Source organism: Neophocaena asiaeorientalis, unplaced genomic scaffold (genome assembly GCF_003031525.2).
Source record: "Neophocaena asiaeorientalis asiaeorientalis breed wild unplaced genomic scaffold, Neophocaena_asiaeorientalis_V1.1 scaffold204, whole genome shotgun sequence".
NCBI classification, from domain to species: domain Eukaryota; kingdom Metazoa; phylum Chordata; class Mammalia; order Artiodactyla; family Phocoenidae; genus Neophocaena; species Neophocaena asiaeorientalis.
In genome coordinates, this window is record NW_020173922.1 from 4,000,716 (window position 1) to 4,017,092 (window position 16,377).

Below are 16,377 nucleotides of genomic sequence, written 5' to 3' on the forward strand. Positions count from 1 at the left end.
AAGTGGTTCTAAGAACATAGGCATTAAGCATTACAAATCCTGTCTCTCTCATTTACTATTAGGTGAAATAGTAACTAACTTAATCAAGTTAAGTTAGTTACTGTTAAGTTAGTTAACTTGCCTAAGCTTTAGTTATCTCTTTTGTAAAGAAGGGCTAATACCACCTACTTTCTAGGTGGTTCATAGGATTAAATAAAATAAGTGTAGTGCCATGGAGTGGGCATTCAATAAATGTTAGATATTACTATGTTGCTGTTCCTTTTGCTTGAGGTGCCAACTCCCTTAACTCTACTGTCCCAAGTTATTCCTGTCCTTTGAGGGTAGAGTCCATTTCAGAGGACCATGTCTTCAATAAAACTGTTGTTGGCATTTCACTTATACCCCAAACTGGTCGTTTAGTGCTTCCTTTTTTGACCCTATGCTACTCTGTGCCTTTCTTAAAGCTCGTATGTTAAAAATGCCACATAATTTCTGTATGATCACTTTCTTCTTTTCTGGTTTATAAACCATTTGAAAGCAGAGGTAAGTCTTGCTCAGCTTCTTATCCGTGGCACTGGATTTATTTGTTTGTGTAATATGCTCTCAATAAATAGGTGGAATTCTTTTTATTGTATAAGGCCAATATTTCTTATTTAATATCCCTTGCTTAAAATTAATATTAGGCAAATATCTTTTTCTGCAAGCCTTTAGGGACAACTTCTTACATGAGTAAATAACTTTTCCTGATATATTCCCATAGCACCTTGTCCACAGTGCTATTGTAATTTTGACTGCATTGTAATATTCCCTAATTTGTAGGCCCTTTGAGTACAGGTGCCTTGTCTTAATCAGCTTTTAATTGTTTGCTTGTCTGTCTTACCCCCTCCATAGAGCTCCATGAGGACATGGGCTGTTTCTTGAGCACTATATCGCTGCCCTTTAATGTATAGTGGGTGCTCAAATATTTGTTGAATAAATAAATGAATGGCTGAGCTCTGTCTTTTTAAGTACCATAAAATAACATTTTTGTTAAGTATCCACGTAATTGTCGTATGTCTGTATCTTAGATCCAGGAAAACTTTTAACTATGAACTTCTTCATTGTGAGTTATTTCTGACCTGACAAATACGCAGAGCTTGTCTTTGCTCTTAATACTATATTGTGCTTCTTAGCCTAATTAATACATGAATCTGAGGGTGAATTTAACTTTTTCCCCCTAATCTCACATTCTGCAACTAAATTTGATAGCTAGGAGAAATTTGGTAGGTCTCTTCAGAAGTAGCTAGGCTTCTAGGACTTCCCTGGTGGCACAGTGGTTAAGAATCCGCCTGCCGATGCAGGGGACACGGGTTCGATCCCTGGTCCGGGAAGATCCCACATGCCTTGGAGCAGCTAAGCCTGTGCACCACAACTACTGAGCCTGCGCTCTAGAGCCTGCGAGCTGCAACTACTGAAGCCTGTGTGCCTAGAGCCAGTTCTCCACAACAAAAGAAGCCAGTGCAGTGAGAAGCCCGCGCACCGCAACGAAGAGTAGCCCCACACTTGCCACAACTAAAGAAAGCCTGCACACAGCAACGAAGATCCAATGTAGCCCAAAATAAATAAATTAAAAAAAAAAGAAGTAGCTAGGCTTCTTGATAGTGCACTTCTTTTACATTTGTGGAAGAGATGAGAGAGTGAATAGCCTTTAGGCTTTAATCTGAAGTGGACATGTTCAGCCAAGGAAGGGAGTAATTTTCCAGGAATCCAAAGATAGTCACCATAGAGGCACTGTCAGTATAACTGGTGGAACAGACACAGCCCTGGCCCTACAGTTGCTTTCAGCTATAAGAAAAGAGAAACGATAAGCACCTTAAATGATTGTTATTAGAAACAGATAACAAAAAAGTATAAGTTATTTTACAAGTTTCTAGGAAATGTTATAAGTAACTTCTTAGCATTGTTGAAGCTGGGATTGTATAAGTTGGATATTCCTAATAACTATAGTAAAATGTATGTTTTTAGCCTAATTTTAAAAATTACGGATATAATACCTGTTATAGAAAATGTTTTCATAAGTACAGAATAATGTAAAGAGTCAGATTGTAACCTAGTATAACTGTTATTTGTCTTTTTTAAAAAAATTATTTTTGGCTGCATCGCGTCTTAGTTGCCACATGCGGGATCTTCGTTGAGGCATGCGGATCTTTCTTTGCGGCCCATGGGCTTCTCTCAAGTTGTGGTGTGTGGGTTTTCTCTCTCTAGTTGTGGCGTGCGGGCTCCAGGGCACTTGGACTCTGTGGTTTGTGGCACTTGGGCTCTCTTGTTGAGGTGCTTGAGCTCAATAGTTGTGGCGCACGGGCTGAGTTGCCCCACGGCATGTGGGATCTCAGTTCCCCGACCAGGGATCAAACCTGCGTCCCCTGCATTGGAAGGCGGATTTTTTACCCCTGGACCACCAGGGAAGTCCCTATTTGTCTTTTTTTTTTTTGCGGTACGCGGGCTTCCCGCTGCCGCAGCCTCTCCCGCTGTGGAGCACAGGTTCCGGACGCGCAGGCCCAGCGGCCATGGCTCATGGGCCCAGCCGCTCCGCGGCACGCGGGATCCTCCCGGACCGGGACACGAACTCCCGCATTGGCAGGCGGACTCCCAACCACTGCGCCACCAGGGAAGCCCCCTGTTTGTCTTTTGACTCCAGTCTTTTCTGTATTTTTTAAACACAGATTACATACATTTATCATTTCATCTTTTATTTTTTCTGCTTAAGGTTTCATCAAAAGCTTTAACATTTTTTCCCATATATGTGTTAATATTTGCATAATAGTCAATTGTAGGCTTTACCATAATTTACTTAACTAGATGCTTGGTTGAGCATTTGAGCTGTTGAAAGTGTTTTGCTATGAGGAAAATGAATGAGTCAGTGACTGAACATACCAGTGAGTTTCTGTTTGAGCTGTATGCATTAGGTAGTTGTGATGGTTAATGAAGTATGATGGTCCTACATAATGGTTGCTGTGTTTCTGTATCATTTTGTGGATGTGAGGGTAGATTGCATTAGATCCATTTTTTTACTCCCATTCAAATCTTGAATTTTTTTTTTTTTTTCCATTAAGATACATATAATGGCCCTTCTTGGAAAGGAATATTATTAGATCAACGGAAAGAAGTATTTTTAAGGCTCTTGATACATTAGTGCTAAATCACTTTCTAGATATTGTGCTTTTACCAGGGATGTATGAAGGTGCTTTTTCTTAGGGACAGCTAGAAAACAAAACAACAAAAATAAAAATCCTTAAACTAAATTCTGCACATGAAGTATACAAAGTTTGAATTATTTTTTTAAAATGTAGACCAGTTATTTGGTTCATTCTGCTGAGTTTGTTTTTCTATTCTGTAAAACAGGTGATTTGATGAAGAGTGCTGCCGGAGAGTTTGCAGATGATCCCTGCTCTTCCGTGAAGCGTGGCAACATGGTTCGGGCAGCTCGAGCTTTGCTCTCTGCTGTTACCCGGCTGCTTATTTTGGCTGACATGGCAGATGTCTACAAATTACTTGTTCAGCTGAAAGTTGTAAGTATAGGCCTATGTCTGTAATTTGTTCTATCACAGTGAGGCTGCTGCTGGCCATACTTAGTTCAACATTTCTTAGGATTTGGTTTGGTTTTGAACTTGGTTTACCTAAATGGACCAGGAATGTTTTTAATTTCCACTCACTCCTCTGTTCCAAGTGAACATCATACTGGCTCTGCTGTGAACCTGTGTTGTCTTTGTTCTAATAAAGAATTTGCAGAAAAGGTTTTGTTTTGACTCCTTCCCTTTTTGTGGTAGTGATTAAACATTTCCTTGTACCAGTAGAGTTCCAGAGTTGAGAAATCAAGATATGTTAAATTGTATCCTTTTAGATGGAAGTCACAATAATGCTGTCCTTCCCCACCTCCCATAAAACTCCCATGTAGTAGCTGCTCAAATGTTTGAGGGCCATGTAAATTGAAGAGGAAGTTTGGATTGCTATGTGAGTAGCTGTCGAAAGGAATAAAAAATTCTAGATCTTCTTTATGTACAGACTTCTATTGTTGAGAATTTTTCTTTTGGGGGTGTGTGTTTTATAGGTAGAAGACGGTATCTTGAAACTGAGGAATGCTGGCACTGAACAGGACTTGGGAATACAATATAAGGCCCTGAAACCTGAAGTGGATAAGCTGAACATTATGGCAGCCAAAAGACAACAGGTACAACCATGATTTGGGGATACATTTAAGTTGTTTATATTATTACCTAGTGGGAAAAATCGATTTTACCTAAGTTTTCAAAAGGTACCAATATCTCCCTCTGCTAATATAGTTCCATTAAAATATTTAGTTTATGGTGTGTCCTTTCAGTATTGTTAAAAAGTTAGTATTGAGTTGTATTCATGTTTTGCTCCTATTTTGATTCCTGTGAAAATTTTACTTTAGGTAGCTTAGCAGTTTGTGATAGTGTCTGGAGAAGTGATAGGCTTTTGTTCTGTGTGTTCAGGGATGAACTTGAGTTGGTGGTGGAGTTTAATTCAAACTTTTAAAAACCTTAAACTAGTCAAAACATATTGGAATTACTTCTATACCAGAAAGTACCTCCCCCTCCATATTTTGTAACTTTTAAAGTGTTTCTTACCATTCAAGTAGCTTTCATAGTGTTAGGAATTTGTGTTGTGTGGTATGTGGATCAGTGTTCTTATTTTTCCAGCCTTTGCTAGCCCTTTGGCATTTTGCTGTTGGGGTGCTTGAAGTCTTCCCTGTGCCCTTCCTGGATGCTGTGTGTTCCTTAGGGGGGATGCATGTGTCACCATCCAGCTCTTATAATTTCCATAGTCCTGGTCAAGCTTGTGCTATTCTTATTTTTAAAGAGCGCTGAGTAGATGAATTCTTATTTTTTTTAAAATTAATTAATTAATTTTGGGCTGTGTTGGGTCTTCATTGCTGCGTGCGGGCTTTCTCTAGTTGCGGCGAGCAGGGGCTACTCTTCGTTATGGTGCTCGGGCTTCTTTTGTTGCGGAGCATGGGCTCTAGGCGCATGGGCTTCAGTAGTTGTGCCACGCAGGCTCAGTAGTTGTGACTCATGGGCTTAGTTGCTCCGCAGCATGTGGGATCTTCCTGGACCAGGGCTCGAACCCGTGTCCCCTGCATTGGCAGGCGGATTCTTAACCACTGCGCCACCAGGGAAGTCCCAAGTTCTTATTATTGTTAGCCAATACCTGTATTGGTTAAAATATTTTATGCTTCAGTTTACAGAAAACCGAGCTCCAAAACTGCTTGAACATTGAGGGGTTTATATTCTCACTAATTAGAAGCCCCAAGTTAGGTTAAGTGACTTCAGGATTGTTAAATTTAAAGGCTTTGCAGTATCATCAAGCATTCAGTTTCTTGACATTTTCCAACATTTACCATCTTCAGTGTGCCTGGCACTGGATGGCTGTAGAAGCTCTAGGTATGACATTTGCACGCATCAATATGTCCAGTGAGAAAAAAAAGGACTGTTTCTTCCATATGTCTCTCGTTATAAGCAAATGATCTAGAAGCCTCTAACAGATTCACCCTAAATACGGATTGTATAACATACCCATTCCTTACTAATCATTGGTAAGAGGAAAGCAGTTAACTCTATCTGACTCAGAGTAATGAAGATCTGCCTTCTTGTCTGTGACAGTGGTAGCCTTCCTGAGAATAGGAACATTCAGCAAGAACTCTGACAGGCATGAGGAACATGGGGTCAATACTGTAAATGTCCAATATATGACAGCCTCAGATTTGGAGACTTCAGCTTTCATTTGGTTACATTTACATTAGTATAAAATTCTACCCCACAGGTTTGAGAGAATTAAATTAAAGAATGTGTGTGAAGTATTTAATATAGTGCCAGACACTCAGTAGGCCCTCAGCAGTGGGCAGTTGGTGAATAGTAGTTACTGCTCATATTTTAAGCTGTAAGGTGTGATCAGACTGAATCTGTACATATGACACCCTGGTTTTACATTTCCAGTACTTAATATGACACTTGATAATATAGCTAGATTTGTTGTATTGCCTGAGTAATTTAGTTAGTGTAGGCTCAGTGTGCTTTTATCATTTGTCCTTGTGTTGACTTATGTTTCCATCACATAAATCACAAGTAGGTTTTTCTTTTTGAATTCTACAGGTTCTTATTAGGTATCCATTTTATACATATTAGTGTATATATGTCAATCCCAATCTCCCAATTCATCACACCACCCCCCACCAGCCCGCCCCGCCACTTACCCCCTTTGGTGTCCATACATTTGTTCTCTACATCTGTGTCTCTATTTCTGCCCTGCAAACTGGTTCATCTGTACCATTTTTCTAGGTTCCACATATATGTGTTAATATATGATATTTGTTTTTCTCTTTCTGACTTACTTCACTCTGTATGACAGTCTCTAGATCCATCCACGTCTCTACAAATGACCCAATTTCGTTCCTTTTTATGGCTGAGTAATATCCCATTGTATATGTGTAACACATCTTCTTTATTCATTCGTCTGTCGATGGGCATTTAGGTTGTTTCCATGACCTGGCTCTTGTAAACAGTGCTGCAATGAACATTGGGGTGCATGTGTCTTTTTGAATTATGGTTTTCTCTGGGTATATGCCCAGTAGTGGGATTGCTGGGTCATATGGTAATTCCATTTTTAGTTTTTTAAGGAGCGTCCATACTGTTCTCCATAGTGGCTGTATCAATTTACATTCCCACCAAAGGCTTTGCAGTATCATCAAGCATTCAGTTTCTTGACATTTTCCAACATTTACCATCTTCAGTGTGCCTGGCACTGGATGGCTGTAGAAGCTCTAGGTATGACATTTGCACGCATCAATATGTCCAGTGAGAAAAAAAAGGACTGTTTCTTCCATATGTCTCTCGTTATAAGCAAATGATCTAGAAGCCTCTAACAGATTCACCCTAAATACGGATTGTATAACATACCCATTCCTTACTAATCATTGGTAAGAGGAAAGCAGTTAACTCTATCTGACTCAGAGTAATGAAGATCTGCCTTCTTGTCTGTGACAGTGGTAGCCTTCCTGAGAATAGGAACATTCAGCAAGAACTCTGACAGGCATGAGGAACATGGGGTCAATACTGTAAATGTCCAATATATGACAGCCTCAGATTTGGAGACTTCAGCTTTCATTTGGTTACATTTACATTAGTATAAAATTCTACCCCACAGGTTTGAGAGAATTAAATTAAAGAATGTGTGTGAAGTATTTAATATAGTGCCAGACACTCAGTAGGCCCTCAGCAGTGGGCAGTTGGTGAATAGTAGTTACTGCTCATATTTTAAGCTGTAAGGTGTGATCAGACTGAATCTGTACATATGACACCCTGGTTTTACATTTCCAGTACTTAATATGACACTTGATAATATAGCTAGATTTGTTGTATTGCCTGAGTAATTTAGTTAGTGTAGGCTCAGTGTGCTTTTATCATTTGTCCTTGTGTTGACTTATGTTTCCATCACATAAATCACAAGTAGGTTTTTCTTTTTGAATTCTACAGGTTCTTATTAGGTATCCATTTTATACATATTAGTGTATATATGTCAATCCCAATCTCCCAATTCATCACACCACCCCCCACCACCCCGCCCCGCCACTTCCCCCCTTTGGTGTCCATACATTTGTTCTCTACATCTGTGTCTCTATTTCTGCCCTGCAAACTGGTTCATCTGTACCATTTTTCTAGGTTCCACATATATGTGTTAATATATGATATTTGTTTTTCTCTTTCTGACTTACTTCACTCTGTATGACAGTCTCTAGATCCATCCACGTCTCTACAAATGACCCAATTTCGTTCCTTTTTATGGCTGAGTAATATTCCATTGTATATGTGTAACACATCTTCTTTATTCATTCGTCTGTCGATGGGCATTTAGGTTGTTTCCATGACCTGGCTCTTGTAAACAGTGCTGCAATGAACATTGGGGTGCATGTGTCTTTTTGAATTATGGTTTTCTCTGGGTATATGCCCAGTAGTGGGATTGCTGGGTCATATGGTAATTCCATTTTTAGTTTTTTAAGGAGCGTCTATACTGTTCTTCATAGTGGCTGTATCAATTTACATTCCCACCAATAGTGCAAGAGAGTTTTTTTCTTTTTGCTGGGGCTGACTGATCCGAAGAAGAACTTGTTGTATGATAGTATGGTAATGTTATAAATATGGCAAGCTGGCCAAATTATGTTCACAATTTATTTTACTTAACATTCTTGATATAAGTTCTCTTTTGAATATGTGAAATGAATGTTAGTTATATTTAAAAAATAAAGTTTGGTGAATAGTCTTACTGTCTTAAAACCTAGTCTGATTTTGACTTATGAAGACTTACTATTTTTTATTTTTGTGGTATGCGGGCCTCTCACTGTTGTGGCCTCTCCCGTTGCGGAGCACAGGCTCCGGACGCACAGGCTCAGCGGCCATGGCTCACGGGCCCAGCCGCTCCGCGGCATGTGGGATCTTCCCGGACCGGGGCACGAACCCATGTCCCCTGCATCGGCAGGCGGACTCTCAACCACTGCGCCACCAGGGAAGCCCCAAGACTTAATATTATTTGAGGAAAGTGAGAACATTTAGACTGACACTATTGCATATCTTTGCAAAATGGTGGAATAAGTAAATTGATGATGTTCTTGAGATAAACACAATAATAGTCCAGAATTTTGTATGCTACTGGAGAAACTTACTGGAAAGTAATGCTGCCTGAGTTTTAATTCTGTGTGCCATGAATCCATGAAGAGTTCCTTCACAATCCCTGATGTATTTTAAAAAAAAAAAAAAGTAGTGAATTTCAAACATTTCCCAAATAAGATGTCATAAAAATCTTGAAATTATTAGTTAACATGCCAGATGATCTTCTGTTAGCACCTCCATGTCTGTTTTCTGCCCTTGGTCACCCTGCTCTCTGCCCCAGGGACCTGACCTGTCTGGACTGCATCCAGGGGCTTCTTTGCTCTCTGGCTTCTGGTTGCGTTGGCCACTGGGAGCGCTATTAGGAGATCAGAGGACAGTGAGGATAGGGTTTTATCCCTCCCTGCTGGTTGCCCTGGGTTGCTAAAAGTCATAGCCTCTCTTGGGTGGTATTCTCCCCACACCTCACTTCCTGGGTTCTGGTAACTGCTGCCTCGTTTTGTCTCTTTGGGCCTAAGTGCCCTAATAACCTGTGGTTTTCCTGAACTTTGCCCATACCTTTTGTAGCATAGTCCCTACACCATCTTTGAATTGCCCAGCTTGATTTTACCATCTGTTTTCTGTGGGTATCTTTTTTTTTTTAAATTAATTAATTGATTAATTTGTTTGCCTGCGTTGGGTCTTAGTTGTGGCACTCGGGCTCTCTAGTTGTGGTGCATAGACTTAGTTGCCCCGCGACATGTGGGATCTTCGTTCCCAGACCAGGGATTGAACGCGCGTCCCCTGCATTGGAAGGTGGATTCTTAACCATTGGGACCACCAGGGAAGTCCCTCTGCTGGTATCTTGAGTGATACATTTTAAAGTTTGTCTTGGGTTTGTAGTATGTCATGGTCATTTATAGTTTTCCTTGGACCTAATTCTTTAACCTTTAGCCTTAGCCTCCTACAGTAGAATTTGTTGAATAGGCTGGCTGTGGGTGCCTGTGTGCCTTCTGATCGTAAAGTGACTTTTTATAGGGCCTGGGCCTTGGTGTATATTTCTATAAACTAGTGCTGTTTTTGGGAATTAAACTCAACTCATTTTATCCTAAAGTACCAGCCTGGTGGAAATTTCATGCTCCCTTTTAGATACTGCCCATTGGCCTCCTTCAGTTACTGGTCACAATTTTGCACATGTGTTTTCTGGCAGAATTCCTCTACTGCTGTATGCTTAGTACCCTGGACTGTTTTCACCTTTGACCTTTCCTTCTCTTCCCAGGTGTGGTGTATAATAATTTACCTCCTCCTCAAGCCTTTTATACTTGCAGGCAGCCCTAGTCCAGAAAAAGGGTGTTTCCTCAAGAGCAGTATTTAGATGTGATGTGTGTACTTGGATGCTTTAGCCTCCCTTGTACCGTTTAAGCAACAGCCACCCAGTGAGGAAATGTTGAACCTTATGAGATATACAGGCACTCTGGGATTTACCTATTTGTCTCTAAGGTTTTTCTGGAACATGGCGTGGGGGTGAGGATGTTGCTGAAAATAATAATGAATAACTTTAAAAAGGTGTTTACTATGTGCTAAACACTGTAACAATTCCTTGATAAACGCGAATTTGTTTAATTTTTACAAAAACAGTATAAGGTAGATCCTATAATTGATCAGATATTAGTTTTTATACGTGAAGGAACTGTATGCAGCATAGAGAGGTTAAGTAATTTGGCATGGACATTCATCTAGTAAGTGGTGGAGCCAGGTTTTGAACCTAGGCTTGTCTGGCTCCAGAGGACAGGGATTTTGTTTAAACTGCTACTGTAATCCCTAATGCCTAGAACATTGCCTGGATACAACAGTGTTCAATAAATATTTGTTTAACTAAAGAGAGAATAACCCATTTTGCTGTACTGCAGATCCATCCTGGAATGGGATTCTGTGTGTGACCATAATCTGTTACTTTCTTGGGCTAGAATATTATTTGCTGACTAGAAGTTTTGAATTTCTGTTAGGCTGCAGGCTCTTATTTGACTGTAAGGGTGAAATAGATGGTAGAGGTAAGGATCTGTCAGCATCCACCCTGGTTCCTGTGAAGAGGACTACCTCTGCCTTATATTGTCAGTTCTGCCTGCCCAATATGCTAAAGATGGAATACTTTGATGTTTACAATCTACCCACCCAGGTACATGAGTTTGTTGAAATAGGTTTGGTAAAAATGTTGTGCTTCTTACCTAGTCTGTGAACTCTTTCATGATTATTTTTCTGAAAGCCTGAACAGACAAATTGGTAATGGATAGTACTGCCACTGTTTTATGTGTAAATCACCTGTACTGGATGGGTTTGACCATGGACCATTTCTTTAAGTATAGTCATTTGAATCCAAGAGAAGACACCTGATCAAAAGTATCTATGGGGACTTCCCTAGCTGTCCAGTGGTTAAGACTCTGTGGGGGGGTCACGGAGTTCGATCCCTGATTGGGGAACTAAGATTCTGTATGCTGCGTGGTGTGGCCAAAAAAAAAAGTATCTATGGCTACAGTTTTATATTGTTAAGAGGGACATGAGAGGAAACTTGCACTTGAATTTCCAGGTCTTGGTTAGAAAGTGTTATGGATTGCTTAGAATTTAGCTTCTGTTTCTTGGTCACTGCATGTGATAGTTGGTTCAAATTATGTTGAAAGGGGTCATTTCCACTTTATGTTTTCTGTTTGTTCCTGAGTCTGTTTGAAATATAACTGGATTGGTCAAATTGGTGAATCATGAAGGCTAAAGTAGACCAAGGAACTCTAATTTTCTAAGTAATCTACTACACTGCTTAATAGCTCACTTTTTTTTCACTAATCTGGGTTACTTATCAGGACTATATATCTTGAAAAGAATTCTTATGATTGATCATTATTATAGTAAGTAGTGCTGCCTTGTGATCATGTCTATTTTCCTATCTTAACAAAACCTAGTTTCTTTGTCCTACGGCAAAAGCAATTCTAAAGAGAGAAAATAGAACACCTTAGCAGTTAGGACAAACGATGGTGGCTGTCATTTTCATCATAGATTAAAATATATCCCCCGTACTTGTAAAAGAAGTCTATCAAAGATACATTGTGATGAGGGCAAGACATTTAGAAAATGCCACACAGAACATGTACACTAGCTGCTTACGCATAATGGTGAGCCCTAGACGTTTGTCATAGTTGAAATGATCGTCGACTCTCTTAAATCCATGGGGTCCTATTTCTGAGTATTGAACCTGATGTAGTCTTTGGAAAGGTAGGAGTTTATCATACCAGGCCAGGCAGTGGCTTTAGGAAAGTCAGATGTTGAATAGTAATTTTGGCACCTATTATAACTTTAGGTGACCACAAGTGTCTTTGCTAACCTTTACAAGAGGCTGTACTGATATCTAGGTTATAGATACTTAGGAAGAATGCCAAAATTGATTGCAAAACATTTTATAAAACAAAGGACATTATTAAGTGCTTAAAAGGCAAATGCCTCCTTAGAAAACTTAAAAGTCCCTGAGGTTGTGGTGAGGGCAAGACATTTAGACAATGCCATACAGAACACATGCACCAGCTGTTTAAGCATAATGGTGAGCCTCAACCCCCTGTCATAGCTTGAGTCTTGAAATGATCACTGATTCTCAAAATCCACAGGGTTCTGTTTATGAATATTTAGCCTAATGTATGGTGCTACAGGGCATTTGGAGTGCTGTGTGCTATTGCTTGCAAATTCAGATTACAAATGAGAAAAGAATTCTAGGAGGAAAAGTAAGCTGTCATATTATACAAGGTTTGAATAAAGATGCAAACCTAAAACATATAGTGAAATGAAGTTTCAGGAAAAGGGAGGAGGTTTGGTGTTCTAAAGCTTAATCAGGAACTCATTTAGAAAGATGAGCCATTAAACAGCTGTCAGACTTTAAGTTGAGTAATTGACTTTGGCCTTTCTAAGTCAGTTTTCTCTTACTGTTTGTACATGTAATACTCATTTTAAAAACATTTAAATTTGTACTCTAGGATTCAGTTGGTGACATTAACATTGAAATTCTAGGATCACACGTAAAATAGAGTTGGAACAGTTGGTGGTCATTTATGGTTATCACTTATATTTCTCTTCTGTGGTGGCAGTCCACATTTACTGAAGACTTAGTTTTCTCTGAGTAATTGCAGTAACATAGGGGTACCAGAAATACCCCCTTTCCATCTTGCTTATTATTGGTATCACTTAATTATCACTTAGCATATTCACCCAGTTTACCAAGTAGATGCTGGTAGTTGAAACCATGTTAGGAACCTCAAATCCTTTTAACTCTGAATTATAATTATGGGGTAGAGGAAATTGAAAAAGGACAGTTTCACCTAAGACTACATGTCTATAGAGTATTACAGTGAAATACAAACCTTTTGGATTAAAGGCATGGAGTCCATGAGCCTCAGCTTTATGCCTTAATAATCCGGGTCCTAAGGTGGTCTCTGGGATATGGGAGGGGAGATGTTCTGTACTTGGGAGAACAGCCTGCCACGTCCTCACCTGGCTGGTTTGCGTAGTTTGTGTAAACTTGTGGTATGCCATCCCAAATTTCATAAAAATCTTTCAGTGAACTTTTATAAGTTAATGAAAAATAAATCCTCTTAATAAGTTTTACTGTGTTTAAATGTGTCTCTGATTTTTCTATTTTGGTTGGAATAGGTACATCCATCTTTATAAAGTTGTAATCAAGATGCTAGTCAGTTTTATGTTTTGTTTTTTATTTAGTGCTGTTCTAGATGCTTTACATGCATTGTTCCATTTAATCCTCAAGACAATTGTAAGAGGTAATATTATTGCTCCTATTTTACAGAAGGTGAAACTGAGGATGGAGAGTTTAAATAGGATCATAATAGTAAAAATTAGAGCTGGAGATTCAAATTCAGGTCTGTGTGTTTTGGAAAAGTTTGAACTCTTACCTACTAAGCCATACTGCCTCCTTTGTGATGAACTTTCAAGCCAGGCTGTTAATGAAAATATTGTCTAATTAGTAGAAATTCTAACTTTTCAGAATTCACTGACAAGTTTTTATGAGTAGAACCCATATTCTTGTTTTACTCTTGTAGGAACTGAAAGATATGGGCCATCGTGATCAGATGGCTGCAGCCAGAGGAATCCTGCAGAAAAACATTCCAATCCTCTATACTGCATCCCAGGCATGCCTCCAGCACCCTGATGTCGCAGCCTATAAGGCCAACAGAGACCTGATATATAAGCAGCTGCAGCAGGCGGTCACAGGCATTTCTAATGCCGCCCAGGCTACTGCATCAGATGATGCCTCCCAGCACCAGGGTGGAGGAGGAGGAGAACTGGCATATGCCCTCAATAACTTTGATGTAAGTTATACTTGGGAGGAGACTACAGGCTCTTGACCATCCCTCAAAGTTAACAGATTTCTGGGGAAATGTGATCAAGGTTTCTCATGAAAGCTCAATTTCTCCTTAGATTTGTAGCCTAAGTTGAAAGAGATTTTATGAAGCATCAGTCTACTTGACCTTGACTTGGCCTAAAGCATTTTATCTTTTCTTCTCCCTCCCCTTCCTCTTCCTCTTCCCCTTCCCTTCTCTTTTCTTTTTTAGTTTTAATCTTCTGAATTCTTTTATGCAACTTGTGTTTCCTATGAGGTCATTCTTTGGTGAAGATATGAATTTGGTTCATTTCAATCAAGACTTTAACCTTCTGGTAGATATGAAGTTATGGGAGATACAGAGGCAAAATGCACTTAGGCTCTGCCCTCCAGGGGCTCACAGTCAGTGAGAGATACAGACACATCGTAAGTGACTCCGGCAGAAGTGCTGTCATCTTAATCTGACTTGTCTGCCTAGATACACTTCTCTTCTCAATGACTAAATAATAGACAAAATTTAATCAAGTGGAAGCAAATTTAGGATTAAAATACTTCCTTAGCATAATGCCATATAATTACCTTTTATAGATGATGCCCCAGATCTGTTCTGTGTATATATTCTGTGTATACACTATCCTATGTATCAACTTTAATCTTAATTTTTGGGGGTGTGTTTTATGGTTTTAAATTCCTACCCACAATGCCTCATGGCTTCCAGTAGATGGCAGCAGTTTAAGATTTTTTTAAAAGTGGTTTTTTTCTGTTTGTTTTTTTAAACCAACTGTTATGTTATTATTTTTTTAAATTAACATAAGGGAAAATTGCCTTCCAGGTGACCAGCATCCTTTCATTAGCAGGAGTGCTTTGAGGTATAGAATCAATATAATGGAGTGCATTTTAACAGTTTTTTCTGGTCTTTACTTTTCTTTCCTTTGTCTCACCCCTTTACTTTGTCTTGGGTAAAGACAGTATTAAGCCTAAAGACCATGATGTTAGAACTGAATTTTTACCCTGGAGCCTTAAACATTAAATGACTTTATGGCAAACTCTTAAGATATATCTTACAATTAACTGGCACTGTTGTTTTTTCCCTTCAAATTTGGTAGTATTAGGTACTGCCCCCTTCAAGGCAGTACAGATTACATTTTGCCCTAAGTTGAGTGATGTCTATTAGAGGTCACTTAACCTCTTAAGGCTACAGTGAAACTTCATTCATAAAATGACAGGGTTGGACTAAACGGTTACAGGTCTGTTGAAGTTCTATGACTCTATGTTAAAATTCTTTGACCATTCATTCTTCATTCCTGTTGGTCATTGTGAAGAAGATGTTATATATTCAGTTTTGACCAGAGAAATACTGCAGTAACTTAATCTGGTAAAAAAATAATCAGCTAAAGTGTAGGTTAATAATAAACCGAAGGAATTGTATGTTTAATTTTGAAACTGACGGTTCTTTGGAAGGGAAAGAAGACGTGTACTTATTGGAAAAGGGCAAGCTTTTTTTAGAGAAAAAACTTGGCATTTAAACTGAGATCAATAAGAGCATAGTTCGTATAAAGAAAAATTAAAGGCAAAATATTTGTACAGACATTTATTGGGGTAAGGATAAATTGTATCAAGTGGAGAAGTTTGAGGAAGGCCAGTAGATCTTGTCCTGGGGGTGTTGATGTTTGACCTAGTACCTATAGCTTACTTGTGACCTGACCTCACTCATCAGTGGTAAAGCTGGATTTAAGTGGAGTCAGGGGAGTGAAGGGAAGACAGAGGAAGGATTTATTCTTTTGCGGGCAATTGTATCTCAGAGAGTGGCTTTGTTGGGACAGGTTGCTGTCATCTCTTACAGAGTACCTGGAGGTCTTTCAGCAAAGAAAGTCTCTAGTTTGGAATTAACAGGATAAATTTGAGACTGAATTGTTTATAAGCTTTAATGAAAGATATAAGATGAAGAAAATTGAAATTGATTATAAACTCATTACTTTCTGAAACTTTGAAGACAGAAGTCAGTGTTTTGTTTTTATTTATTTTTTGTGGTGAAACAGTTCTGCTAACGTCGTGTAGCAGTTTTATACTCAGTACATAGAAAGAACAAGAGTGCTAATGTTTATTTTCCTTGTAATTCTCATTTGGTAACTTACTGTTACTGCATAGGCTGACCTTTAGGTGTTCAGATTAAGTAATGTGAACATGATTTTTAGGCCGACATATTTGTTTGCATTTGTGGTATTGTACCTTATTCAGGCCCCATTCCGCTGGATAGTATTGCTTCCAGCGTCTTCTTTGAGAAGTAATCCACCATAGGCCAACTTGTGTGGGATGCCCCTCATCTGCCAAGAAGTATAACTTTGTTTCAGGCATTGGAATTTTTATGTTATATATTGGTGTTCCTAATCAACA

General features: G+C 39.1%; 1 protein-coding gene across 1 annotated transcript in view; it reads left to right on the forward strand.

The window, feature by feature from the left end:
* CTNNA1 (catenin alpha 1) overlaps nt 1-16,377 on the forward strand; it is a 169,697-nt gene that overhangs the window by 50,058 nt on the left and 103,262 nt on the right. Inside the window, exons 4-6 of the mRNA XM_024752286.1 lie at nt 3,361-3,527; nt 4,067-4,186; nt 13,703-13,972. Coding sequence (XP_024608054.1) covers nt 3,361-3,527; nt 4,067-4,186; nt 13,703-13,972 — 557 coding nt within the window. The remainder of the gene's footprint in view (nt 1-3,360; nt 3,528-4,066; nt 4,187-13,702; nt 13,973-16,377) is intronic.